General features: G+C 37.5%; 2 protein-coding genes across 3 annotated transcripts in view; both read right to left on the reverse strand.

Annotated features, from left to right (window-relative positions):
- Nucleotides 1-27,279, reverse strand: part of LOC131791618 (receptor-type tyrosine-protein phosphatase delta-like) — a 36,132-nt gene extending 8,853 nt beyond the window's left edge. Inside the window, exons 1-26 of one of the 2 annotated variants that reach the window (XM_066159684.1) lie at nucleotides 27,107-27,279; nucleotides 26,249-26,557; nucleotides 25,252-25,533; nucleotides 24,376-24,651; nucleotides 23,222-23,509; nucleotides 19,990-20,280; nucleotides 18,779-19,084; nucleotides 17,300-17,614; nucleotides 16,950-17,017; nucleotides 15,989-16,217; nucleotides 14,808-15,122; nucleotides 12,518-12,814; nucleotides 12,056-12,352; nucleotides 11,583-11,879; nucleotides 10,384-10,680; nucleotides 9,911-10,207; nucleotides 8,711-9,007; nucleotides 8,238-8,534; nucleotides 6,866-7,180; nucleotides 5,345-5,659; nucleotides 4,599-4,907; nucleotides 3,819-4,112; nucleotides 2,724-3,014; nucleotides 1,823-2,113; nucleotides 895-997; nucleotides 361-590 (exon numbers count right to left, since the gene is read on the reverse strand). In XM_066159684.1, coding sequence (XP_066015781.1) covers nucleotides 361-590; nucleotides 895-997; nucleotides 1,823-2,113; nucleotides 2,724-3,014; nucleotides 3,819-4,112; nucleotides 4,599-4,907; nucleotides 5,345-5,659; nucleotides 6,866-7,180; nucleotides 8,238-8,534; nucleotides 8,711-9,007; nucleotides 9,911-10,207; nucleotides 10,384-10,680; nucleotides 11,583-11,879; nucleotides 12,056-12,352; nucleotides 12,518-12,814; nucleotides 14,808-15,122; nucleotides 15,989-16,217; nucleotides 16,950-17,017; nucleotides 17,300-17,614; nucleotides 18,779-19,084; nucleotides 19,990-20,280; nucleotides 23,222-23,509; nucleotides 24,376-24,651; nucleotides 25,252-25,533; nucleotides 26,249-26,291 — 6,640 coding nt within the window. In that variant the 5' untranslated portion in view covers nucleotides 26,292-26,557; nucleotides 27,107-27,279. Of the gene's footprint in view, nucleotides 1-360; nucleotides 591-894; nucleotides 998-1,822; nucleotides 2,114-2,723; nucleotides 3,015-3,818; nucleotides 4,113-4,598; nucleotides 4,908-5,344; nucleotides 5,660-6,865; nucleotides 7,181-8,237; nucleotides 8,535-8,710; nucleotides 9,008-9,910; nucleotides 10,208-10,383; nucleotides 10,681-11,582; nucleotides 11,880-12,055; nucleotides 12,353-12,517; nucleotides 12,815-14,807; nucleotides 15,123-15,988; nucleotides 16,218-16,949; nucleotides 17,018-17,299; nucleotides 17,615-18,778; nucleotides 19,085-19,989; nucleotides 20,281-22,640; nucleotides 22,758-23,221; nucleotides 23,510-24,375; nucleotides 24,652-25,251; nucleotides 25,534-26,248; nucleotides 26,558-27,106 lie in introns of those variants that run through there. The other variant, XM_066159685.1, reaches the window with a different exon arrangement.
- Nucleotides 27,266-27,446, reverse strand: part of LOC131769532 (hemicentin-1-like) — a 30,383-nt gene continuing 30,202 nt past the window's right edge. The window contains exon 20 of the mRNA XM_066158799.1: nucleotides 27,266-27,393. Within this exon, the coding sequence (XP_066014896.1) occupies nucleotides 27,266-27,393 (128 nt within the window). The remainder of the gene's footprint in view (nucleotides 27,394-27,446) is intronic.

The following is a 27,446-nucleotide window of genomic DNA, read 5'->3' on the forward strand; positions in this document are numbered from 1 at the left end:
TTTTTTTTGTACCACTTAAAACATCATTCAATGATTTAGTCTGAAACTTTCTCTGAATACATATCCTAAAGCAACCCTTTGCTGAGGCTAACCACAGTGCCGTATTAACGCTAGTTAAAATAATAATAATTATGATAGTAATAATAATTATTATAATTTTAAAAATCCAACATAAACGATATCAATTAAATTACAAAGAAGACCCCTTCCGCTGTAAGTTGCATATACCCAAGGCATTGAAGCCGTAACGCAATTCAAGTGATTCAGAGAGGTTGAATTTTTTCATTTTTTTTCGCATGTGTATGATCAATTCAAATGTCATATCAGATTGATTATGAGTGGTCAAGTCGATTGACTCACCTTTTCTGCGCTTCCTTTTGGCGTCAGTAACACCTTCCGTAGAGTAATACTTCCCGTCTCCAACAGGAAATGATGTCCTCTTCTCGTTATTGTTTGCAAATTCAGCCGTAACGTATGGTTCCCCTGCCACTCGATCTTCATATTTTCTGGTGACTTTAGCATATTTTGGATCTGACGATTTCCCTTCATCTTGTCCATCTGTAAGTTCCATGACTATCACTTGATACTTACTAAAAATGAAAAATTCAGAAAACACAATTTTTATTTAGGAGGAACTTCTTAAAGCTAGGTAAGGAGTTTCTTAAGGAGACAACCTAAGTGAATTGGCTTTGGCAAAGAAAGAATCAACCGACACCTCACTTTCCTGAAAAAAGTAAGTTCTAAAAAACTCCAGGGAAATTAGCACCAGGGCAGAAACCACCCTGGGTTACGACCATCCCTCTTCACTTCCCTTCCAGAGATTAGGCTACGAAGACTAAACAGGAAAAAAACAAAAAAAGAAAACAAAAAAAATAAATAAAGGAGAAAACTGACGTGACTGGGGCACCGTCACTCAATTCCTGTTTCGGTACAAACGGTATGTTCACTTCCGTTTTTCCAACGTCGCCTTCGTCCGGTTCTCGCGGCTTTGGTGGATCTAAAATGGTGAAATAGAAGACAAGTGATTACAAGGTGAAAAGAAACGTATTACGTTATAGCAGATGCTGGAGGCTTTGCATCTCTTCTGAGAAATATTTAACAAAAAGCAAATTTTTCTGGCAATAAATTTGCTTTGTTATTGAGTGAAATTTCATGGTGACCCCGAGGCAGGCAAAAAGTAAATATCACGATGCAAACAAAATAAAAACAAAATAAGGTAAAAGAAGATGACCTTTTTCCTTTCTTCCTTTTTTTGTTTTGTTTTCCAAACACCAAGTACAATTTAACATTTACACTTTCATTGATCGGCCATTGTGCACGCATAATTAATGTTCATACCTAAATCGGCCACCTTTTTGATTCAAGTCATATCTCTGCACTATTTAAGATGAAGCGAGGGGCTCTCGTGCAAGTAATTTCATATCACTTAAATGATTTTGCCACTTTAAAGCATAGTCATTGCGAAAATTAAATTCTACCCTCAACCATCCCTTTATTGCTTCCAAAATTATCTGATAAAAATAGCACGAACGTAAAAAAAAAAAAAAAAGTGATCAACCCAAATAATGGTGTACACAACTTTTAAAAATGATCCCAGGCACAAATCAGACAAGTAATCCACTTGTCTAGTGCCGTTCTTTATTCATTTCTGAAGAAAATAGCTGCCTCACAGCCGTCTTGAATGGCTAAAAGACCAACTGACTAACTAACTAGATTATTCCTTCTTAATGTGTAATTCAGTTTATTGCTTTATATCATTGTGACCTGACAGATTTACGCTTACCTAAATTACCACTTGAAACCATTTAAATTGCTTCCTTACCCTCGGTTGTAGCAGATTTAGGACTACTTGCTGGACCCCTTCCCTTCACGGTTGCAGCCAGAACTCGGATTGAGTATTCAGTAGATTGCTTGAGTCCTCTAACAACCAATTCGCTAACATTTCCTAATACCTTGTGTTCTGATATTTTTCCTTCACCGGAATAATTGTAAAGTATGACGTACTCCGTTATAATACCATGCTGGAAATCTTTAGGAACCGGCTTCCACGTCACTTCGATTCTACTGCTATCTATTGTCGTTACGGTGACTGATTGGGGAGGTTTCTCAGGTTCTGCAACAAATAACAGTTTTAAATCACCGGTTATTATTCCTAGTTTTGAAACATATCCAGAGTTGTGGGTTATTTTCATACAGTAAATCAAAATAGTGGCAAAAAGAGCAAATCCACACTGCCACGAAAAAGAAAAGGAAAACATCGCTTTGTTTCCATCAAACGTTGAGATTGTCGATGAAGTTTACTTTTGAAGAAAAAGGGACTTCATGTGATTTCACAGAATTCGAAGGAATTGCAGAATAACTGTGAGGGCAGATTATCCTTTTTTGTCCAGTGTCCCACACTTAAGTATGTAATTCTGAGTTTCCACCAAAACGATAGGGCTAAATAATAGCAGAGAGCTTAAGATTAGGGAACCAACTACAAATTGGTTGACTATGGATACACCGTCTAGGTCAGCAGTCCTTGAAAAAAAAAGACAAAAAAAACAAAAAAAAAAACAAAAAAAAACATAAAACAAAAAACAAAAAACAAACAACAAAAACAAAAAAAGGAAAGAAAATTGATAACCTATGAACAAAAGATCGATCACACAAATCAGACAGACCAATTGACACATCGTAGTTACTAGTCTTTTTTTGGGCTTTTGGGCTCCTATGTTACTTACTGTCTTGGTCTGTTTGCCTTTGGATAAGTGGACTTTCTGGTCCATCCCCTTTACTTGTAGCTGCTATAACCTTGATGTCGTAGTATGTGTACTTGGTAAGTCCTGTTAACTCAACAGATTTGGACGTGACTTCCCTTGATTCGTAACTACTCCCTACTGACCCTTTGTACATGACAGTATACCGAATAATTACACCGTGCTGTTCGTCTTTCGGAACCTCATCCCATTCAACTCTAATGCTGGTCGAACTGGTAACATCACCTTGTAAATTCTGAGGAACTCCAGTCGGCTCTAATCAAAGAAGAAGAAATATAAAGAATGATTAATTCAAATTAAGTACACATGTGGACCTACCCTTCTTTGAGCTGTTGCATATATAATACATATATTCACCATGAGATTAAAAGAAGATCAGCAGGACATGATGAAGTGACTGAGCGAGCGAGGGAGTGAGTGAGTGAGTGAGTGAGTGAGTGAGTGAGTGAGTGAGTGAGTGAGTGAGTGAGTGAGTGAGTGAGTGAGTGAGTGAGTGAGTGAGTGAGTGAGTGAGTGAGTGAGTGAGTGAGTGAGTGAGTGAGTGAGTGAGTGAGTGAGTGAGTGAGTGAGTGAGTGAGTGAGTGAGTGAGTGAGTGAGTGAGTGAGTGAGTGAGTGAGTGAGTGAGTGAGTGAGTGAGTGAGTGAGTGAGTGAGTGAGTGAGTGAGTGAGTGAGTGAGTGAGTGAGTGAGTGAGTGAGTGAGTGAGTGAGTGAGTGAGTGAGTGAGTGAGTGAGTGAGTGAGTGAGTGAGTGAGTGAGTGAGTGAGTGAGTGAGTGAGTGAGTGAGAGAGTGAGTGAGTGAGTGAGTGAGTGAGTGAGTGAGTGTGAGTGAGTGAGTGAGTGAGTGAGTGAGTGAGTGAGTGAGTGAGTGTGAGTGAGTGAGTGAGTGAGTGAGTGAGTGAGTGAGTGAGTGAATGAATGAATGAATGAATGAATGAATGAATGAATGAATGAATGAATGAATGTATAAAAAAAAATAAAAAAAGGTGGGGGCGGACGCACTGTTCTTAAAATTCTTTTTCTGTGTTTAGATTGAGGAAATAAAGGAATTTCCACTTACTGTCTTCGTCTGTTCGGACTTTGATGGGTTTACTTGCTGGTCCACTCCCTACACGTGTAGCAGCTGAAACCTTGATGTCGTAAAATGTGTACTTAGTAAGATTCTCTAATTCGTAAAACTTTTTCTTTGTAATTAGTTCGAACTCGTGGGTGAGATTTGTCGTGTTCTTGTAAATGATAGTATAGTATTTGATATCACCGTGCCGTTTGTCCTCCGGCACCTCATTCCATGCAACTCTAATGCTGGTCGAACTGGCGTTATAACCAGTTAAATTCTGAGGAGGTGCACCGGGCCCTAAGCAAAGACGGAAAATATAATAGTAAATGCTTCTGATAGATTTATAGGGATAGAACTAAAAGCATGTTCACCTCTAGAAATAAGGGTCACAAAAAACAGATTTTATCGAAATTTCTTAACTAAGAAGCCAGTTTTTTGCTTTTGGTCCCACGTGGCAGAAAGATAATTCCACAGACCTGCTTGAAAGATGTCACAGGAAAGCCTGTCCAGTACATTTGATCGCCAAACAACGGTCCATATAAGTGACTTCAGAAATATTTTGTGGAAACTGGACAATAAGAGTTTGGCTAGATGCGAAATCGTCGCCAAACAGCTCTGTTATTCGTGATGTTTTTTGTTATTAATTTACTTTATCGCTGACCCGTTTTATTAAGTAAGTGGACCCGATCGCGTTGGTGATGGCAAACATTCTAATCATTAGCAGAAATCTATATCGCGTGAGTTTACTTTCAAAGGTCGCATAATTGTAAAATACGAACTTACTGTCTTCGTTTGTTCTAAACGTTTGTGGGTGGCTGTAAATCCCGTCTCCTTTGATTGTGGACGCCAAAACACTGATGTTGTAATGCATATCCTTTGTTAGGCCGGTCAGGTTTACCTGCCTTGTCGGAGCCTTAACTATTGTCGAATTAATAGGCCCAGCAGATCCAGCTTCTGGTATTGCCTGATAGCTCACGTTGTAACTAATAATGATACCATTCTGTAGCTCCACAGAAACATCATCCCACTTGACAAGAATGCTTGTTGATGTCGTACTGTTTACATCAACATTCTGAGGAGGACCACCGGGCTCTGAAAACAAGATTAAAAAAAATGTTGATTTCTATTTTCAAAATGTGATATCACTAGAATGACGCTGAGTACGTAGAGAAGATATCTCATGATCACGTGAGGATACGCATTTTACCTTCAGGATTGATATTAAATAAATTTGTATTTACAAGCGGGCATGTGATGTTTTGTTTCTCATACAGCTATTGATGGGATATTTAGATGAAAGGGCTACAATGGCCGTTCGACAACCCCCTCTACTCAACAACATGGAACCTAAAATGTGTCACCATTTTGTAACACTTGGCAACATCAACATGAAGCAGATGGGGATGTAAATGAAAGTTATAAAAATACAGTTGGTTTAGCTCAAATAGAAAAAGCCGGGAAAGTATCCCTAGAACTCATTATTAGCTAACGCTATTGAATTCAGAAAAATAAAGTTAGTCATAACTTACTGTCTTGTAGTGTTTGCTTGACCTCGGCAACACTTAACGGACCATCTCCGATTGCAGTAAATGCTAACACTCTAATGCTGTAGTTTGTAAACTCATTCAGTCTCTCTAACAGCAGTGTTATTCCGGTATCCTGACTCTCAATGGTAATATTGACGACTTTTGTGACGTTATTTCCGTTTGGTAATGCTCGATAAATTACTTTGTATCCCTTGATGATTCCATTTCGATCCTCAACCTTGACGGGAGTCCACGTTACATTCATACTTGTAGATGTCACATTAACTAATGTGACTTTTTCTGGTGGACCACTTGGCTCTGCAGACAAAGGAATCTTGTGAGAAAATCACGCACTTTTTTTGACTTTCTTAAGAAAGATACACAATGTATCAGCAACCTAAGCAGAAAACAGTCGGCAGCCTCTTCATATTAAAGATTGCACATGCGTCAACGTGCTGGGTACATCTTATATCATTGTTTTAATATTGTCATTGTAAGCAATCGAAGAAAAGAAGAGACCGTCTGAAATATTTGTTACTTCAAATACCACTCCCTAGAGGTACACACTACAAGGGCCCGATATGCGACGAGCCAATTTTCGATCAAATGCTGATGCAATCTCGCTCTTAAGCCTCCAGGCTTTTCCACACGGCAACATGGACATGGAGTTATGTATGGAAGGGTTTTTTTAAAATTTGCGTTGAAACCTGTGTCCTAATAATTATTTTTCATTTTGATTGTACCATAAGATAAGAATACAGAAAATAATGTTGATTTAATTTTCCTTCTTTCCCCTTGTAATTTACATTTTTCTTTTAAGTATGTATTAGATATGTTCAGAGAATAACGCAAATGTGAGTACCTTTGACGACGTAGCTTTTAACTTTAAAACGATAGGAAGTGGAAATATACAGATAACAACCAAAACAAGCATCGAACCAAATCCGACAAAAGCAAAAGTAAATGTAAAGAAAACTGATCACGTTCCTTCAACCATGGCCAGAGTCGGAGCTGAACCAATTTACACGAGTCAAGACGAACCACAAGAGAAATTTGTAGTGTATTTTGAAAACCCTGAGGGACTTGGGGAAGGTGTTGCGGACTTACAAGTACAATGGGCACAAAAACAAAAATAAAAACAACACAAAACAAAACAAAACACAAATCAAAAACCATGCCTTGTTCACCGTATTCAAAAGTCTACCAGAAAAAATTCTTAAGGAACGATGTTTTACATCTTTAAATAAACTAATGAGAGGACATAAACCTTCTGCGTTACGATCCAATTTTACCTTTCATGAAATTAAAGAAAATAAAAAGTACATGGCAAAATATCAAGCATGTAAAAAATTTTACCACACAAAAACGTCTGTCTATGAAATAAAGTAATAAAGGCAAATTGTCGCACATATAAATCGAAGTTTTTAAATAAAATGAAGAAAGCCGTCAATATAATGTTTATACAGGCCGCAGCAGTGTATTTCAATGTAACGTCACTAGCATAGATGCCAAACAAAAACTTACCGTCTTCCAGTGTTTGCTTAACCTCGGCAACACTTAACGGACCATCTCCGATTGCAGTAAATGCTAACACTCTAATGCTGTAGTTTGTAAACTCATTCAGTCTCACTAACGGCAGTGTTATACCAGTGTCCTGACTCTCAATGGTAATATTGACGACTTTTGTGTCGATATCTCCGTTTGGTAATGCTCGATAAATTACTTTGTATCCCTTGATGATTCCATTTCGATCCCCAACCTTGACGGGACTCCATGTTACTTTAATACTTGTAGATGTCACATCACCTAATGTGACTTTTTCTGGTGGACCACTTGGCTCTGCGGACAAAGGAATATTGTCATTAAGTCACGCACTTTTCTTGAGTATTACAAGAAAAATATACAGTATATCAGTAACCTTAGCAAAACGCCGTCGGCAGCCTCTTCATATTAAGGATTGCACATGCGTCAACGTGCTGGGCACATTTTATATTATTGTCTTAGTATTGTCATTGTAACCACTCGAAGTAAAGAGGAGACCGTCTGAAATATTTGTTACTTCAAATACCACTCGCCAGAGGTCTGCACACTCCAAGGGACCTATAAGCGACGAGCCAATTTTCGATCAAATGCTGATGCATTCTCGCTTTGGAGCCCCCATCCTTTTTGTGGGGCAACATAGACATAGAGTTCTGTTTGGAAAGGTTTTTTTAAATTTGCGTTGAAATCTGTGTCTTAATAATTATTTTTCATTTTGATTGTAGTGTAAAGGAAGACGGAAGTTAAAAAAACCAAACGATCCTGTTTTAAGGCAACATCCTTTAGGAACCCGTCGTAAGTAATCGCCTAGGAAGAAGGGGAGAATTTTTTGAAGAATCGCATGATTCTCATGTGTAGCGAAGGGCCAACAGACCACCAACTGACTACCAATTACTTGCCGCCGATGAGGGGGGGAGGATGTGATGGGGATCGTAACAACATTACAGAGCCTTGTTGAGAGCATCAGATAGATTTCAACGTGACACAACCAAATTCCTCCCATCAACGCCTCGGAAATTCGTTCCCTTTAATTTTGCGTGACTTGAGGACGTTTTGGGTTGGATGAGAGTAACAAATTCTTATCAACAAGAAAAAAAAAAAAAAGAATTCAAGCCCGTTTGACGCTCTCTTATAACCATACGTTGACACGACCACTACACATTATCATCTCGTTCTCTCACTTTTAGATTCTATCACGTGAATTTTCAAAGATTGACCATATGATCAACGCACGTGTCTTTGTCCTTTGATGCTTGTCAAGTTACAAGGGAAGGGACAAAATACAATTTACGTTATTTTCTCTGGTAATCATCTAAACTATTGTGCAAAAAATCAAACAAAGAGCAAAATCCCTTACTGTCCGCGCCAGTTATGACAATAATTGGTTCACTGGCTGGTCCAGGTCCTATCTTCGTAGAGGCAGACACTGTGATGCTGTAGTTAACAAACTCTTTCAAACCAATCAGAGTCCCTTGACGACCTGGAAAATCCACTATTGTACTGTTACTGTGATTCTCTGTCAGTGAGTGATAGGTAATGTTGTAACTCGTAATGATGCCATTCCGATCGGGCTTTGAAACATGATCCCACTCTACTAAGATGCTGGTTGAGCTGGTGTTACGTCCTTTCACATTCGAAGGAGCAGCAGATGGTTCTAAAATAAATAAGGTTAGAACTGCTCTAAACAGCAAAATAATCGATACCTATTGTCCATAAGAAAAAAAGTTACCCTCCATATTAGGTCTGGCACTGGACTGGACTGTGTTAAGAGCTAAGAACCAAGCTTCTGAAATGCAACGAAAAACATCAATCAAAAGCGAAATTACTCACTATCTTCACCAGTACTGACAATAATACGTTCACTGGCCGGTCCAGGACCTATCTTCGTGGAAGCAAACACTGTGATGCTGTAGTTCACAAACTCTCTCAGACCCCTCAGAGTCACATTATTGGCTGGAAAATCCACTGTTGTGCTGTTACTGTCATTTTCTGTCAGTGAGCTATACGTAATGTTGTAACTCGTGATGATACCATTTTTCTCAAAAGCTGGAACATATCCCCATGTAACTAAGATGCTGGTTGAGCTGGTGTTATGCCCTCTAACACTCTCAGGAGGAGCAGAAGGGTCTGAAGTGAAATATAGGAAAAAAATTGGATAGGAGTGTTTTCGCAAGGAGTAGTCAACAGTCTCAAGGCTAAGAGCTTATGCACATAACTCTTAACGTGACATTTCTTTCTATACAAGGAACAACAGGGCGTGAAATTTACTTTTTTTTCTGATAGCCACTTGGCTCCTAAATTCTTCAAAGTGGTAGCCAATTCAAAAAAAAGTTGGTCGCCATTTTCAAAGACAAACAAAATCTTTCTTTACGCAGTCAGCGTTCTAGATAGACCCTCCAAAATTAAGTTAGGGAAAAGATCTTTAACGTGCTACAAAGTGGACACTAGGATGGATGATATACAACGTTCAGGCTCATCTAAATCCAAGATGGCGTCTAGTTATCGATCGAGATGCATATGCTACGTTTTGGAAACAAACCTAACGAGGAAGTTTGCCGCGGATTTATCTTTGCAAATCTTTTTAATTCACTATATCTCTTGGTAAGGTTATGATGAAACGTTCTAGTCGCCATTTTGGCGACTAACTTTCAGGATTTGGTCGCCAAAGTGAAAAATTTAGTCGCATTGGCGCCTGTATTAGGCGCAATTTCACGCCCTGAACAATTAAACTCGAGTGGAAATTGCACAATTAAAGGAAAGAGCACAAAGAAAATTTGCATTACACTAGAACCCTTGGCATTACTGTTCTTATCGATAACCCGAATTAATTGACAGAAAACGTTGATTTCGTACTCATTTGAAGTAATAAATTAATTTATTAAGTATAAAAATATTGTAGAAGTTTACACATAATCTAAATCCTAAGAATTAGAAGAAATGAATAGTACCAAGTGCCTTACAAAAACTGGTTCGATTGTCAATGAGTCTAAATATACTCGTACGAATATAACCAAAAGCAAAATCACTTACTATCCTCGCCAGTACTGACAATTACGGGGTTACTGGCTGGTCCAGGTCCAATCTTCGTAGAGGCAGACACTGTGATGCTGTAGTTAACAAACTCTTTCAAACCAATCAGAGTCCCTTGACGACCTGGAAAATCCACTATTGTACTGTTACTGTGATTCTCTGTCAGTGAGTGATAGGTAATATTGTAACTCGTAATGATGCCATTCCGATCGGGCTTTGAAACACGATCCCACTCTACTAAGATGCTGGTTGAGCTAGTGTTACGTCCTTTCACATCCGAAGGAGCAGCAGATGGTTCTAAAATAAATAAGGTTAGAACTGCTCTAAACAGCAAAATAATCGATACCTATTGTCCATAAGAAAAAAAGTTACCCTCCATATTAGGTCTGGCACTGGACTGGACTGTGTTGAGAGCTAAGAACCAAGCTTCTGAAATGCAACGAAAAACATCAATCAAAAGCGAAATTACTCACTATCTTCACCAGTACTGACAATAATGCGTTCACTGGCCGGTCCAGGACCTATCTTCGTGGAAGCAAACACTGTGATGCTGTAGTTCACAAACTCTCTCAGACCCCTCAGAGTCACATTATTGGCTGGAAAATCCACTGTTGTGCTGTTACTGTCATTTTCTGTCAGTGAGCTATACGTAATGTTGTAACTCGTGATGATACCATTTTTCTCAAAAGCTGGAACATATCCCCATGTAACTAAGATGCTGGTTGAGCTGGTGTTATGCCCTCTAACACTCGCAGGAGGAGCAGAAGGGTCTGAAGTGAAATATAAGAAAAAAATTGGATAGGAGTGTTTTCGCAAGGAGTAGTCAACAGTCTCAAGGCTAAGAGCTTATGCACATAACTCTTAACGTGACATTTCTTTCTATACAAGGAACAACAGGGCGTGAAATTTACTTTTTTTTCTGATAGCCACTTGGCTCCTAAATTCTTCAAAGTGGTAGCCAATTCAAAAAAAGTTGGTCGCCACTTTCAAAGACAAACAAAATCTTTCTTTACGCAGTCAGCGTTCTAGATAGACCCTCCAAAATTAAGTTAGGGAAAAGATCTTTAACGTGCTACAAAGTGGACACTAGGATGGATGATATACAACGTTCAGGCTCATCTAAATCCAAGATGGCGTCTAGTTATCGATCGAGATGCATATGCTACGTTTTGGAAACAAACCTAACGAGGAAGTTTGCCGCGGATTTATCTTTGCAAATCTTTTTAATTCACTATATCTCTTGGTAAGGTTATGATGAAACGTTCTAGTCGCCAATTTGGCGACTAACTTTCAGGATTTGGTCGCCAAAGTGAAAAATTTAGTCGCATTGGCGCCTGTATTAGGCGCAATTTCACGCCCTGAACAATTAAACTCGAGTGGAAATTGCACAATTAAAGGAAAGAGCACAAAGAAAATTTGCATTACACAAGAACCCTTGGCATAACTGTTCTTATCGATAACCCGGATGAATTGACAGAAAACGTTGATTTCGTACTCATTTGAAGTAATAAATTAATTTATTAAGTATAAAAATATTGTAGAAGTTTACACATAATCTAAATCCTAAGAATTAGAAGAAATGAATAGTACCAAGTGCCTTACAAAAACTGGTTCGATTGTCAATGAGTCTAAATATACTCGTACGAATATAACCAAAAGCAAAATCACTTACTATCCTCGCCAGTACTGACAATTACGGGGTTACTGGCTGGTCCAGGTCCTATCTTCGTAGAGGCAGACACTGTGATGCTGTAGTTAACAAACTCTTTCAAACCAATCAGAGTCCCTTGACGACCTGGAAAATCCACTATTGTACTGTTACTGTGATTCTCTGTCAGTGAGTGATAGGTAATGTTGTAACTCGTAATGATGCCATTCCGATCGGGCTTTGAAACATGATCCCACTCTACTAAGATGCTGGTTGAGCTGGTGTTACGTCCTTTCACATTCGAAGGAGCAGCAGATGGTTCTAAAATAAATAAGGTTAGAACTGCTCTAAACAGCAAAATAATCGATACCTATTGTCCATAAGAAAAAAAGTTACCCTCCATATTAGGTCTGGCACTGGACTGGACTGTGTTAAGAGCTAAGAACCAAGCTTCTGAAATACAACGAAAAACATCAATCAAAAGCGAAATTACTCACTATCTTCACCAGTACTGACAATAATGCGTTCACTGGCCGGTCCAGGACCTATCTTCGTGGAAGCAAACACTGTGATGCTGTAGTTCACAAACTCTCTCAGACCCCTCAGAGTCACATTATTGGCTGGAAAATCCACTGTTGTGCTGTTACTGTCATTTTCTGTCAGTGAGCTATACGTAATGTTGTAACTCGTGATGATACCATTTTTCTCAAAAGCTGGAACATATCCCCATGTAACTAAGATGCTGGTTGAGCTGGTGTTATGCCCTCTAACACTCTCAGGAGGAGCAGAAGGGTCTGAAGTGAAATATAGGAAAAAAATTGGATAGGAGTGATTTTTTTATTGTACATATAAAAAAAATAGCTACTGCCTATAATAGGTCTAGCCTTGGGCTGGAATGTGTGTGGAGATGAGAACTAAATTTTAAAACAGAAAATCCATCCAAAAGCGAAATAACTCACTATCTTCGCCTGTACTGATAATAACAGGATTGCTTTCAGGTCCATTTCCTTTCACCGTGGAAGCAAACACTGTGATGCTGTAGTTCACAAACTCTCTCAGACCCCTCAGAGTCACATTATTGGCTGGAAAATCCACTGTTGTGCTGTTACTGTGATTCTCTGTCAGTGAGTGATAAGTGATGTTGTAACTCGTAATGATACCATTTTTATCAGCAGCTGGAACATCATCCCATGTTACAAAGATGCTGGTTGAGCTTGTGTTATGTCCGCTCACATTCTTAGGAGCAGCAGAAGGTTCTGAAATGTATGAGTTAAGATAGGTTAACTTCCACGACAAAGACACATGGCCAGTATGGAGGGAACTGTTTAATAATTAACCAAGAGAAGGCGCTAACTCGACTGCGCATTCCTACAGTACACGCAGTAAAAGCTGATCAGGACCGGAGGACTTTCGCGAGTTTAGTTTCGTAAGAAGTTGGCTAATTTCGTTTACATTACTCAGGATAGTTGACACTTTGAGATCCAAGACATTGTTTTACATAGGAAAATTTGCATAATCCTCGCATGTAAAATTCATGTTTCGGCAGCATCTAAATTCTCTGTCATCGTAACATCATTCACTTGTTTGATCCTTTACTGGGGGGTGAGATGTAGCTCTGAAACGGTTTCGGGTTCTAGAGATCTTTAGATCTTCAGAGATCTTATTGATGTGTTTTCTCCGGAAGGAGTTTCCAGCATTGTGACAAGTTGTTTATCGTGCGGTCCGTGCCCAGGTCTTTGTCGGTCTGAAATTTTTGCTTTCCTGTAGAGCTTCTTCTTTTTCTTACATGACTACATCAAATCGCGAGTAATCCATGAGGCATGGTTCCTCGATTTTAGCAGACGCTACAGGACACGTAATGTACAAAAAGTCGCGCAAAAATACTATTAACACGCGTCTGAACATTTAATTGCGAAAGAGCTCCTGGATGTTCAGTACAAATATAATCGAAATGGCGTTTGGAAGCGATAAGCTTCACCTTCAGAGCTGATTATCTACGAAGCAGGATCAAAGGAGAAAGCACGCCAATTCCAACGTCGTTTCTCTCATATCTCTCTTAAACTTTTTTTTGCTGTTTTTATTCAAATCCATCGATTTTAAGGATGACGTTTGTACTAAAATGTCTAAAATGAGTTGGGCAGTCACTTTGACACTTGAAATCTGCTGATATATCGAAAAATGTCCATTTCTCGTCTTCTTTGGGGCGACGGATGGAAACTTCATGGAGAAATACAGCGTCACGCCATATTGACAACGTACATGTTTATGACAAATGACCGGTGTGAGGATAGTTTCGTGTAGATCAGCCGACTTCAACATGTTTTAAATGACATACAAGTATAACAGTGTCTCTTCAGAGGACTTCGGATCGCTCAAATTCCCATGAAAGAAGGTGTCGCACTCGGAATCTGGATGATATGCTCACGATTTGAGGTATATGTTTGAAGTTACGTCGAGTAGTCCTCCATGAAGGTTGATCAATTTTTTTTTAAAAGATGACAACCAGAGGCGAGATTTCTGTTCGGGATATTGGTCATAAGATAGCATTCTTCAAAGCCTTGCATGTTTCATTTTTCTGAAACATTTGTTGTTGAGAACATTAGATGTAAACATCGCCAAATTATGCAATATCTGACTTTTGAGCTTTGTTCGCGAATTGCCCCTTTGGAAAGTAGAGGCAGGCCCGCAGAGATTTTTTACATGTTTAAAAACTAGAATATTATATTATAACTAGCTAGGTGGGTAGTTTCAGTTCCAGAATCGGTGTACTTTTGGAGAAATTCAGATAAACGTTTTCCCTGTTTTACCCGACAACAAAAATGACCGAAACTGTATCGAGATAAATAATCTATTAGTGTGTTCACATTCACTCCCAGGGAAAAATTGAATGTATCAAAGTAAAGACAAATGATTTTACTATGTATGGTAGAAGTGCCAATTTGCAATGATGTATTTAGCTTGAGATAGAAACATTTCACTCTTTTTTGCGACGTTTTTTTTTTTACGAAAATGAGGCCTCAGGGTTCGAACAAGCAGAAGTTGTTACCATGGCAACAAGAGTGCTGCGACCTTTAAAAAGGGCATTTTTGTGCATCCCCTCTGAGTGCCTAACTGCATGCAAAATTTGAAGAGGGGATTGAAAATTTTCATTTCCCAAGATGTTTGATTCTTACAGAGACTTATTCTTAATCACTTTGTATTACATTCTACCTAAAGTAACACAATAGAGAAAATATTAGTTCAACTTACTGTCCTCCAGTGTTTTCACAAACTTGGCAACGCTCGGTGGTCCATTTCCCACTTTGGTGAACGCTAACACACTAATGCTGTAGTTTGTAAATTCATTCAGAGACTCTAAAGTCTTTGTTCCTCCTTCACCCTGTTCATTACTTTGGATACTAACGGGTTCGGTAAGGTTGCCACCACTTGGTAAGGCTCGATAATTCACTTTATATCCTAGGATGATTCCATTTCGATCACCATCAGGGACAGGACCCCAGGTTACTGTGACACTTTTAGATGTTACATCGCTAAATTGGACTCGTTGTGGTGGTCCACTAGGCTCTGAAAGCAAAGAACATTTATCATAAGGTCTTGTAGATGCAATTTTTCACAGGCAGCGAACTGATTATAAAACGAATAAAGGGAGTAAGTTTCAAAAGAAACTGTGGGTAATTTGGTATTATAATAATATAATAATAAAATTTTAACTTTTATTATAAACAAAAATATATTTGAAAATTTTTTTTATATAAAATATATAATAAATATTATTTTATAATAATAATAATAATAATAATAATAATAATAATAATGTCTTCAGTTCTAGCAAAATGCTGTCCCAGCTTATTTTGTTTTCATCCTTTGCTCAGGGTAATTGGGTATTATCAACTGAGTTGATAACGTAAATTGGCCACCGTAAAAGGTTTCAAAGCTGACGTTTTGACGTTTTAGACGTTTCGAACGTTATCCTTTCGTCAAGGCACTTAACCCTAAGGGATAACGCACGAAACGTTAGCTTTGAAACTCTTTACTGAGGTCAATTTATGTCATTAAATTAGTTGATAATATCTAATTACCCTGAGGAATGAACGGTTGGTAATCTTTTCAAATTGCATGGTACACCTTTATCAATAGGGTCATTAGAATAGGTGTACAACAAATGCATGCAATTGCCATTGTTACCAATCTCTCCTACAATTCGTTATATCTTCAGTAATGAAAGAAAAATCTCACCAAAGAAACAGGAGGCTGCGGACAATCCATTAACAACAACTCACACTACACTGTAGGTCATATGGCACATAAAGATTATCTGAGATTATACAAATCATTATAATCATAGCAAAAAAAAACAAACAAACAAAAAAACAATTATTGGCAATATATGAAAAAAATTAACTAAATAAATAAAATAAAGTAACACTCACTATGCTGGTCGGTAGTCTGTTCCACCAAAGCACTTAAATTACTGACACCTTTACTGTTAAACGCCTGCATGGCAAACTCGTGTGGAGTGTGTTCATTTAGTGATCCCACCAACAGCGATGTCACTCCGGCTCTATCAACAGTTTTATTTTTCCAAGGTGCAGTGTTTTTAATTCGGTAAAAAACGTAATAGCCCAAGATGGCACCTCTAGCTTTTTCCTTACTAAGTATCTGGGTAGTAAAGTTAACAAAACGTAATTTTGATAAAGAAAATGCTTCTTACATGTAACGCGTACACATATTTCAGGGCGTCCAGATGTTGTACTGTACTATCATAAACAGTTCATGTACTTATTGATTTTTTTTTTTCTAATAAAAATTTATTTTAACAAACACAGTCCGTGTTTCCGTAGTCTGAAGTGGATCTCAGAGGACATCAAAATTTAATTAGAGCTGTAATCTAAACACGCGACACAAGAACCACAGGTGAGGGTATCAACGATGTACTTGCTAGCTACATCGTATCATCAGTGATCTGTATACGTAAAATGGTACACAACAACACGGAATTTAACAGAAACTGAGAATAATGTCGTTGATGACATCACGTACGTGTACAAGTAAGCTACTGTCCCAAGTTAACTAAGAGTCTTACAAACTGTATACAAAGACTTTTAGTTTAAGTCCACGCAGAGAGCCAAACACGCGCATGGTTATTCGAAAACTAACGACGTATTCAAGATTCAAAGTGCCGTCATATATATCATACGCACTTTCGCATAATTCAGCATACATGTAATTATCTTTTAACGCTGTCCTAAAAAAAAAAACAGTTATGTAAACTAGTAATCAGGTTTGAAACTCTTCCCTTCTTGATGTAAAATGTTTAGGGGAAATAAATAGGACATGTCAATACTAAAAGAAAAGAATCATTTGGAGATAAATGTAACGTCTGGTAATTACCTGCCAAGAAACATTCACTGCAGTTGAATTGACAACAATCACATCAAAAGTCGGAGCTTCACTTGGCACTGTAAAAGTGAATTAAAAAATACATCTCTTTTTGTATGTCATTATATAACAAATAAAAGTTGAAGCAGACTTGTTTGTGCTTGATTTCCTCACAAAAGCATCTAAACTAGTGCTTGCTCGCTACTGCTTGCAAAACTTTCACAGTTAATACACAATAAGATTCTCGTTCAAGTTTGTTGTACAAATTTATCTCCTGCCATAATACTCATGTGACTGTAATATCTATGTGGTTCTTTCTATACTAGGCGAAGAAATGCAGAGGGTAAGTAGCACACATGTACCTTCTTCATCTGTGATAACAGTCAGAATTTGGCTGCTGTTACTTTTGCCAATTGCGTTTGTCGCAAACACTCTAATGTTATATGTTGTCCAAGGAAGAAGACCGGTTAGAGAGGCTTTTGTGGAGGACACCACACAGGCACCGCTTGAGAGTGATCCCTGACAAACAACACCCTGAAAGATCTGATTATCTTCACCGATCTCCACTGTGTAGTTCTGAATCGCACTATTTCCATCAAAACCAGCTGTCCAAGAGATATTCACCACCCGAGAGCCCGTAAAATCGACCGTCAATGTATGTGGTGGGTATGGTACCACTGTGGAATTAAACAACACTTTAGTATTCATTTTACCACTCAAATAGATGAAGAGTTTTAGAAATGTTCTACAATGAACAAGTTCTACGTTAATGATACATGAACAGTGAACTCATCTCCCTTAATTATTTGGATAAAAAACAAATGTGGCTTAGTTGAGAACCTGAGTTGTGCCAACACAAAGAATGCCATAATGTGTACATTACTTGGTGTAACTATGGTTAAAAGATATAAAAAAGAGACTCGTGTACAGATATAGTTCATGTATAGCTGCAGTTATTAATATTTTTTGTTTCTTTCCAAGTCAGGTTAATTTAACTCTTAAAAAATTAGATCATAGATCACATTATAGTTACTGATGTGACACTGTGTGTGAGATGTGCTGTTGCTTGTCCACGTTTTTTTGGTTTTTTTCTTTTTACTGGCAGAATTTACCTTCTTTTTTTTCTTAAGTGGGGGGGGGTGGGGGGGTAGAAAGAAGGGGGAAAGAACCCTTTCAGAAGTTTAGGCTGTCCTTTATCCCTCTAACCAGTAAGAGTGATTGTAATCTAATTCCTCCTTATAATTTTATTATCCCTTAATCACACAATAAGGTAACAAGAATAAGGGAAAGAAGAAGCTTTCATTCATTAGGGAAATTCTCCTTGTCAGTGCCAATAGGAAATGTATGGAGAACAGTATGGAGAATATGCATACTGATGTTAGGGGGGAAAGGGTTAAAGACAGTTGAGCTTGGAGCTGAATTTCCTCCTTGAGGAGTTTTAAAAATAAAAAAAAAAAAGAAAATGGAACCAGTTTCAAAATAAGTCAACAAAGTTAATAAAAAAATGAAGAAGCCATTCACCATTTAACTCCCAGGAGTGATTAACATGTTACTTCTCCCTATATTATCCATACATAACACAGCAAGCAGGTGATGAGAATACTCAAACTTATTAGGGAAAAGTTGTTATCTTGATCTAACACCAAATTCTCCCAGTTACTTTACAAGGAAATGTGTAGCAGCTAGAGGGAAGAATTAACAATCAGATCATGGGAGTTAACTGGACTCTAAACAACCATCCTAAAGAGAGGAGAATCTGCATAAAATACTACAAAATGATGAGATCAAATAATGGTGTAAAATATCATAATTTATAATATACATCATTGAGAAAGACATACCTTGTATAAGAACTGAAGTTATATCTGAGGAATTGCCGACAGCATTTGTGACAAAGCAGGTGTAATTTCCCTCATCATCCCTTGTACTTGATGAAATTAAAAGGTGTGATTGACTTTCAGTGAATTCTGTAATATTCACCAATCTATTACCAATTCCACTATCATTCCTAGCTATCACACTTCCATCTTTAACCCATTGTACCTCTGACACTGGTGGCGAAGCATTATACTGGCACATCAGGTAGATCTGTTTGTTTATTTCAACATACTTTTCTTCACTGCCACTGATTTTGACATCTGCTCTAACTGTAATCATAAGGATTGTTCAAGTTAGTCACCACAAAATGTGAACACTATTTGAAATATTTCTTTGAATTATGTCATATATTATTGAACGATTTGGTGTGTAGTATCCTTATGTATTTCTAATTATTGTTTGTAAATGTATATTGATGAGCCCACAAGGAAAAACACCAAATCAAACCACACTTTAGGTTATCTACCTATGTCATCCAAATGTTTTATCTAAAATGCATCTCATATAATGCAACAAAAGCAAAGCAAATTGAGAAGTGGATTGTGACCAGTCTTGCTCAATGCTTGCATCAGATTGGCTCATGAGACATCAATTTGTCACACAAAATTTCAAAACATTTCAAAGTGAAATTTTAGTTTAGGTCCTTGTTCTCAAATCCTTGTGTTAACACATGACATGCCCAAAACAAAAGGTTATGCGGTTAAGGTGACAGAATGGCAATACAACCTCTGCTGAGTACATGTGCACTTAAAACCTGCAATAACTCTTTAACTCCCAACATCTGTTTCTTAATTCTCCCTTCTGGCTGCAACACAGTTCTTTGTAAATTACATGTGGTTGCAAGAATTTGGTTTTAGATCAAGATAAAAACTTCTGCCAATAAGTATTAGTTTTCTCTTATAAACTTATTTGTTGAATAACATATTCATACTGAAGGGAGAAGTTACATGTTAATCACTTCTTGGAGTTAAAGGATTTAGCACACACTGTGAACAATATCAAGCAAACACTACAAGTTCCTTTGGGTGTCTTCTGAGCAGACACTTATATGTATAAGGGTCTCAGGTACCTGATGTGCTGACTTACCAAAGATTTCACCTAACCAATACTAGTAAGCATGCTTTGACATAAAGATCTCATATATTTGCAATTCAGTCTGAAAAATAACACTCACAGTTGACTGTCAGTTTTCCTGGAGCTGAAATAGTGGTATTCACACTGTTAATTGCCACACATCTATATTGGCCTTCATCTCCTCGAACAATATTGGTAATTGTCAAACTTGAAGTGTTTCCCTTAAAGTCAGAAACATTAATCCTTTGATTTTCTGATATATCAATTCCATCTTTAGTCCATTTCACATCTGGTGTAGGATTTCCATAAACTGTGCAGTCCAGAGTTAAGTTAACATTTTGCTCTTCTATTACTATCTTATTCTGTGGGCTGCTGATAAATTCTGGAGGAACTGGAAAAAAGAGAAGATGTCTGAGTATAATAAGGAAATTTTGATATATATAGTAAGTGTAGCATTCAATAAGGCCATGAAAATACTTATAACTAAATACTGGTTTAAATTTATTTGAGCTTCATCCAGAGAAATGGCTTAGTTTCATCTAGGATTCCTTCATATGGTGATCTCTTGTAAAGGTCAGCCTTTGTGGTTTGAGCCTACCTCCAAGGAAATTTTTTCCTCTCCAGTCTTCACTTATTGTAATAACCTCTCCTAATTTTTTTGTGATATGGCCTTTGGCTCTTTCTTTGAAGGAATGAAGTGACCTTGCAGTTATGTAATGCATGATAGGTTGGACCACAACCAATGAACATCTGTATTTGTTTAATAGACTGACCAGTCTTATTTGTACAAATGCAATGACCCCAAGTTACAAATGCATTAAATTTTGTTTCATCACAAGCAGCAAGAGAGTAGAGGGTGGTAAAGGGTTTATATCTGACATGTTAGCATACCCAAAATTAACACCTATTGCATGAATTCCATAGCAATTTGATTTGAAGTAATGTATTGCACTAAACACTGTTTAAAGTATAGATAACACTTGAAAAATTCTAAAATTTGTACATGCAACAGGATCCAGGCCCTCCCCTTTCTCCCCCCCTCCCCTCCTGTACCTCCATTTGTTCCCCTCATAGTATTAGGCTTTAACCCTTTACCCCCTAACATCAGTATATACATTCTCCACACTATTCATTATACATTTCCCAAGGTGCTGACAAAGAGAATTTGTTTGATAATCAAGAGCTGCTTCTGTTGTTGATCATTTCCTGTCTATTCTCATGACCTTAATGTTTGATTCAAGGGTGATATTGCAAGGGGAAATTAGATGCTAGTCAATCTTAAAGGGTTAACAAAGCCTTTTGCAGTGTTCTCCAGAGATTGTTATAGTATCGAGACAGAAAAATCTCAAACTGACAAAAGTTAAAATCTATTTCAGATCAAGACAAGTATTTCACAACTCTGTTGGACTGTTGATTAGCTGTTGTGATTAAGATCTGATCTCAATAGAAATATCCTCACCTACCAGTGTATAGCTGATATGAGCACAGGCACAGGCACATAAATGTTAATAACAAATTAATTGGCAAAAGAGAGTTATGAAAATCATGCACTTAATTTTCTCTCAACAAGCACTACTACATTGAAAAGACAATTTTAGAACACAAAAATAAAAACTTGGTGCTGATCTTTTTTGAACTTATTACAAAGTGATTTCTCACAACATCACAGACATTGAGGATTGATAATTAACTCACTAACTCAGTGTATGAACAGTTGCCAAGTTTACAATCTTTAAAAGTGATCCATTCCAAAGAGAATTGAGCATGTACTACTTCGAACTAAACTACCATTTTGGCATCAAGAGGCTAAAGAATTGTTGTGGAGAGGTGAAAAACCTAACAATTTCTGATTTTTATCGACTTCTGGCCATGTTTTGAAAGCCATTACCGACCAACTGCATGATGATGAATATTGCGTAAATGACGGTGACAGACACTCAGGCTGTCAGACAACTGGGTGATCGTTCCTCATTCTATCAGTTAAAGGGTATACAGTGCTGCTATTAAATCTAGCGCTTTGAAAGGAAGGACAGAACAACTACAGATAATAACTTCCTCAACTTGACAGTGGAACTGTGAACAAGAAACAGTTCCAATTTGCGTTGCGTGTTCCAAGGTCGTTTATAAACAAACCAGCCGCTAAATATAGTTGTTTCAGAACACCAACGCTCGATGGCAACTTATATTTTCAAAATAAAGTCACCAGTCACGTCCCATCGAGGAAAATTATCCACATAACATATGCGTAACCCAAATCAAGAGGAAGTGCAAATAGTTTAAAAATATTCGAAATACTTTCGAGTCATAATTAGTGTTTAACTGGCACCTGTGTGTAAAATAAGCTCGTTTGTACTAAAGTTTGCGAAATTTTTTGGTATCTCCGTTATGCAAACGAAGTTTACGTTTGGTGAGTAAAGCAATGAATTCGATTAAACTTTGCTGAAGCGGATTTAAATCGAAGCCATAATTACACAAGAAAAACGAAACATTCGAATTAAATTGCAATATCGAAATATTATGCCGAAGAAAATCGACCAAAACTTTGCATTTCAACAAATTTAACATAAAAAGCTTCTTCTCTCACACATAAGAGAACTAATTCCCATCATTACGTTAGTATTTAACGTGAAAATTCAATGCGCGGCCGGAGCAAACACCTCGTACACAGATTAGGTTAAGTCAACGTAAATGATTTCCGCTTCCAAATCTTACAAACATTTCTGTCTTCAAAAGAAGAAAAATCACTTTTACCTCCTTGGCCTGATGAATAAGACACTAACAGCAGAATGACGAAGAACCAATGATAGAGACGTTCTCCGAACGTAAAAGTTCCGGCTTGAAATTCGTCCATAGTTAGGAAGCACAGTATGATCGAAGCCGCTGTTTAGAATATTTGATCGTACCCTACCCCCCTAAGAAGATCCACTGAGAATTTTGCTGCGGTTGATTAGGTCACGACCTTGAAATAACTAATAATAAACTTGTCTGCTCTATATTACCATACAAGTCAAAAATTGTCTTTCCTCTTTTAAAAAAGACCGCTTTCGAGTTCCGTAAGTCGCAATAGTCGGGGATTTTTTTCTTATTAAAGGAGGAAGAAGAAAGAATCAGCCAAAAAAATGGCTAAGCTCTGTTAATCATTTCTAAGGTTACAAAAGCAATATCATCACAAAGAAAATTCGAGAACGTGCGTGACGTAAAAAATAGCAACTCTTTTGTGTTTTTACTAATGTGAAGAGGTTGAAATACCAAAACAATTACGTTTTAAAAACAACTAATCCAAACCAACTGTAGTTATTTTTAATGATAAAGGGATTTTGTAAGTTACTTACATTGTACATTTAGATCTCCAGGAGATGATGTTATGTTGCCAACACTATTAATAATCACACATCTGTATTGTCCCGAATCCGATCGATGAACATCTCTGATTGTCAAACTGTTATTGTTGTTCAGTGACGACGCTGTTAGTTGTAGATTTGTTGTTGTGTTCAGTTTTTCCTCGTTCTTCGTCCAAGTGACTCTTGGTGAAGGATTTCCATCTACCGTGCAACTAAACACAACATCTTCTCCCTCAACTATGGTGACATCCTTCGGATTTTCCACGATTTCAGGTGCAACTTGGAATTTAAAAACATAAGTGTTACGCTCTGTTAACTCAAATCAGTGAATATCACAAGCTACCGGCTTATTCCTTTGCATATCTCAAAGTCCTCGTCATTTTTTCCATTTTTTTAGTTTTTTCAAAACATGACTTTTTACCAGTGAAAGACTATAGGGATATTTCAATTCTTAGTACTATTTTTTTCATACTTATCTTGTGTATATTTCATCATCTAACTAACGATAAATGAGAAAACGTGATTTGTTATTTCTGCTAGGACCTAGGAATGCTTTGTCATTAGTGATAATGGACGATGTTTAACGAAAAGTTCTAACATCTATGCCGTCCTTGTCGACATTCAGATGAAGCTGACAAGATTGATGGCATTACAATCGACCAAGAAATTGCCGGAAATTACCCAAATACGGAACCAAACGAGAAAAAAAATTACGCGACAGGGAATTGAAATAACAAGCCAGATATGTGTTTACGAATACTGGGCGCGTACATTCAACTTTCGGTCCTGGACAACTAATTTCCATTTTCAAAGTTTGCAAAATTTTTGTGAAAATTCGAAACACAAAGATAAACATTTTGTTTTTTTGCATAAGTTGCGACACCAATGGTATCATAAATTTTCTTAGTGTTCAGTTCTCATAAGTAAACGTTTGTGGTATAAAAAAATGTCTGATTTATACTTGACATTAACTCAGTTTAAGACTGAATGGTGATTCCTAAGGTTGTTGCTTTCAACTCCGCGGAACCCATCGCTGCTTCCCCCTTCACATTCATTTGTGCCAAATACCTTTTAAATCCTATTAACTGTACTGAATTTCTCCTTCCAAATTAGGTAAAACAGAAAAGAATTACTGGAGCACTTACACTGTACGTCGACTTTTGCAGGATTTGAGAGATCGTGTTCAAGGCCGTTCCTGGCAACACATCTGTAATTTCCGCTTTCCGATCTGTTAATACTCGCTATAGACAGTGTCTCGTTGTCTCCTGAAAAAGTTATCCCTTGGGTGTCATTTAAAGGAGATCCATCTTTGGTCCATGATAGTGTTGGTGGTGGATTTCCGGTCGCGTTACAAAATAAGGTCATGGGGAGTCCTTCTTCTATTGTAAAGTTCTTAGGATGCGTAATAATTTCAGGCCGATCTATAAAAAAAAAAAAATTATCACTAAAATGAATAGATAAATAAACCAGAAGCATAACCTTAAGCAGTTCTACAATCGATCAAATAATTTTTTCATTCCTTTTTTTTGTGACAAATAAATCGCTAAACGTTCCTTTAAGCAAGAGAATTCCAAAGAATTTCTAGAAAAGCCCACTCTCTTCTTCTGCCAGTTCGTTCATACATTCCTGAGAGAGATATATCTTATTTAAGAGATTTATCTTATTTAATGGGTAAACTAGAAACAGCTTGTCGTTCACTCAAACAGAATCAGGCCCTATCTGGCTTCTAAAGGCAACGTATCTGATTTGTAAAAGGTAATGCAGGTAATTGTCTTTCCATCTCTAGGATTACGAGAGACTGTTTGGACCCCTATTTTAGAATGTTGTAACACAACCCGGAAATTTCTATTACGCGCAATTCAGTTTATTTATTTATTTTTTTGGTTCAACTTCATTTCTCTCGACCTGAAGTTGGTCTATAACAATCGATAACGCTAAAAAAGGTTGGTCTTTGAGATTGGGTATAGCTCGACTATAGTACGATTTCATGACCTAGAAAAGCAAACTTATTCCGTACTTACAAAGCACGTTTATCACAGAGGGGTCAGAAGTGTCATTTCCGACCCTGTTTTTCACTAAACATCGGTAATCTCCACTGTCTCCTCTTTTCACATTTGTTATTGTCAATTCTTGAGAGTCGTTGGACAAACTGATCCTGGAGTTCTCGTTTGCTGTTATGACAGATCCATCAAACGTCCAGGATATGTGCAGTATAGGGCTTCCTGTAGCGTTGCAATACAACTTGATGGTGTCTCCTTCTTCAGGGGCAGCACTTTTTGGCTGGGTAAGGATGGAAGGCTTTACTGTGTTGGGGAAAACAGAAAAGAAACTAAGTCTGAAGCACTCCACTATGTTTTCAATGTTGTAAACAGTCTACATTTCCGCTACATTAATCATTGAAGAAATTTCTCATAGACTTCATAGGAAGTCACGAGGTGCTTTAAGATTATGCAACCCTAGAAAAATTAAAAGAAATAGTAACATTTCTGCTCTGATCAAACCTAAAGTAAAATATTTTGCTTTTCTGAGGTGTACATTATGTATATTCACCCATGCCCCGGTGTTGGGACAAATTACAATTTGTCACACAGAATAGAAGAAAAAAAACATCCTTCATCTTAAAAATGTTTAAAAGTTTATGGGCAACGGAAACGGTTACAGGCAATGATTATTGGTAATTCCAGTAGGTTGTAACCGTCTCTGAGAGTAGCTTATCATCTATCTCATTAAAAATTGGGATGTCCCAGCACACATCAAGAAGTCCCCGTTACCAATAAAGTAACTCGGAATTCCTGCGCACACCTGCGTACACAGCTGCCTATCTCTTTAATATGCACTTTATAGACAGCCCTAAAGCCTCGTGCGAAATCTTGCTCTCGGTATCCGGTGATTTCACATTTCTTTTAATTAGACCTAAAAAACTGTGTTCATTTCAAGTCTGTGTGGAGAAATCCCAGCTTATGGCTGTCCTACCCTAAAACACGGGTTAATGAGAATTTGTCAACAGCTCTTACACACCTTCGACAATGATAGATGTCGAGTCTGATGAACTGTTAACCATATTTGTGACATTGCAAGTGTAATTCCCACTATCAGCCACGATAGCTGTGCTGATCGACAACTGTATGAGGCTCTCATTGAAGTGCAGAATACTCAATCGGGAGTTGTTGATCACTTTCGTGGAGTTTGTTGAAATCACCTCTCCATCTTTTATCCATCGCACCTCAGTCACAGGCGGTAGGGCCTTGTGCCGACATGTTACCTTGATATCGTCGCCCTTAGCCACAATCTTCTCCTTATCACCATCAACTGTAACTTCTGGATCAACTAAAATGTGATTTAATGATTGTAATTGTATCATCATCATGGGCTTTTATTTATTTATTTTTTATCTTATGTGTATAGATGATATAACTTTCCGAGCATAATTGGTATCATATGAAAATCATACACTAGAAGTTATGAGTCTGCAAATTCTAATAAGAGGTTTTCTGGATAATGTCGAATTTGTGAAAATAATATACATGTGGACTGAAAGGTTTATGAAGGAACAAGAACAAGAAATGGAGCAGCAAAGAGAGAAAATATGTCAATTACAGAGTAAAATTTCAGTGGATAATATTGGTGTATTGGCGCCAGCGGCCAACATCTACATTCATCCATCGAAGTACAAAATAACTTTTTAAATTAATTAACCGAGTAGTTAAAGACAAATCCAGAGCAAATTCGCAAACCACAAAGATTTTTAGGGTTTGTAAAAATTAATAACCTGAATTACTTATGGACAACACTTAGAAAAAAAAAACCAACCAACAAACCAAATAAAAGAATATTCCACACTCGCACGTTTCACAGAAAAACTACTTTTAGACTTACAATGTACTGTTAGGGTTGCTGAAGATGAATTCACAGTATCCAAACTGTTATTAGCAACACATTTGTATTGTCCTGCATCCGATTGTTGAACATTTGATATGATCAATCGGTGGTTTCCATCATTGGAAGAGACTCTAAGTCGCTCATGTTTAGCCACATTCAATTCCACTCCATTTTTTCCCAAGCAACATCGGGTTTAGGGTACCCTGCTACTACGCAATTGAACTCGGCAGTTTGTCCTTCCACTTCCGTGGTATCCCTTGGAGATTGGGAGATTTCAGGGGCAACTATCAATATAAATAATAAAAAATAAATTATGTTTCCTACAAAATCAGACATA

The sequence above is a fragment of the Pocillopora verrucosa genome, chromosome 12 (genome assembly GCF_036669915.1).
Source record: "Pocillopora verrucosa isolate sample1 chromosome 12, ASM3666991v2, whole genome shotgun sequence".
Taxonomy (NCBI): Eukaryota; Metazoa; Cnidaria; class Anthozoa; order Scleractinia; family Pocilloporidae; genus Pocillopora; species Pocillopora verrucosa.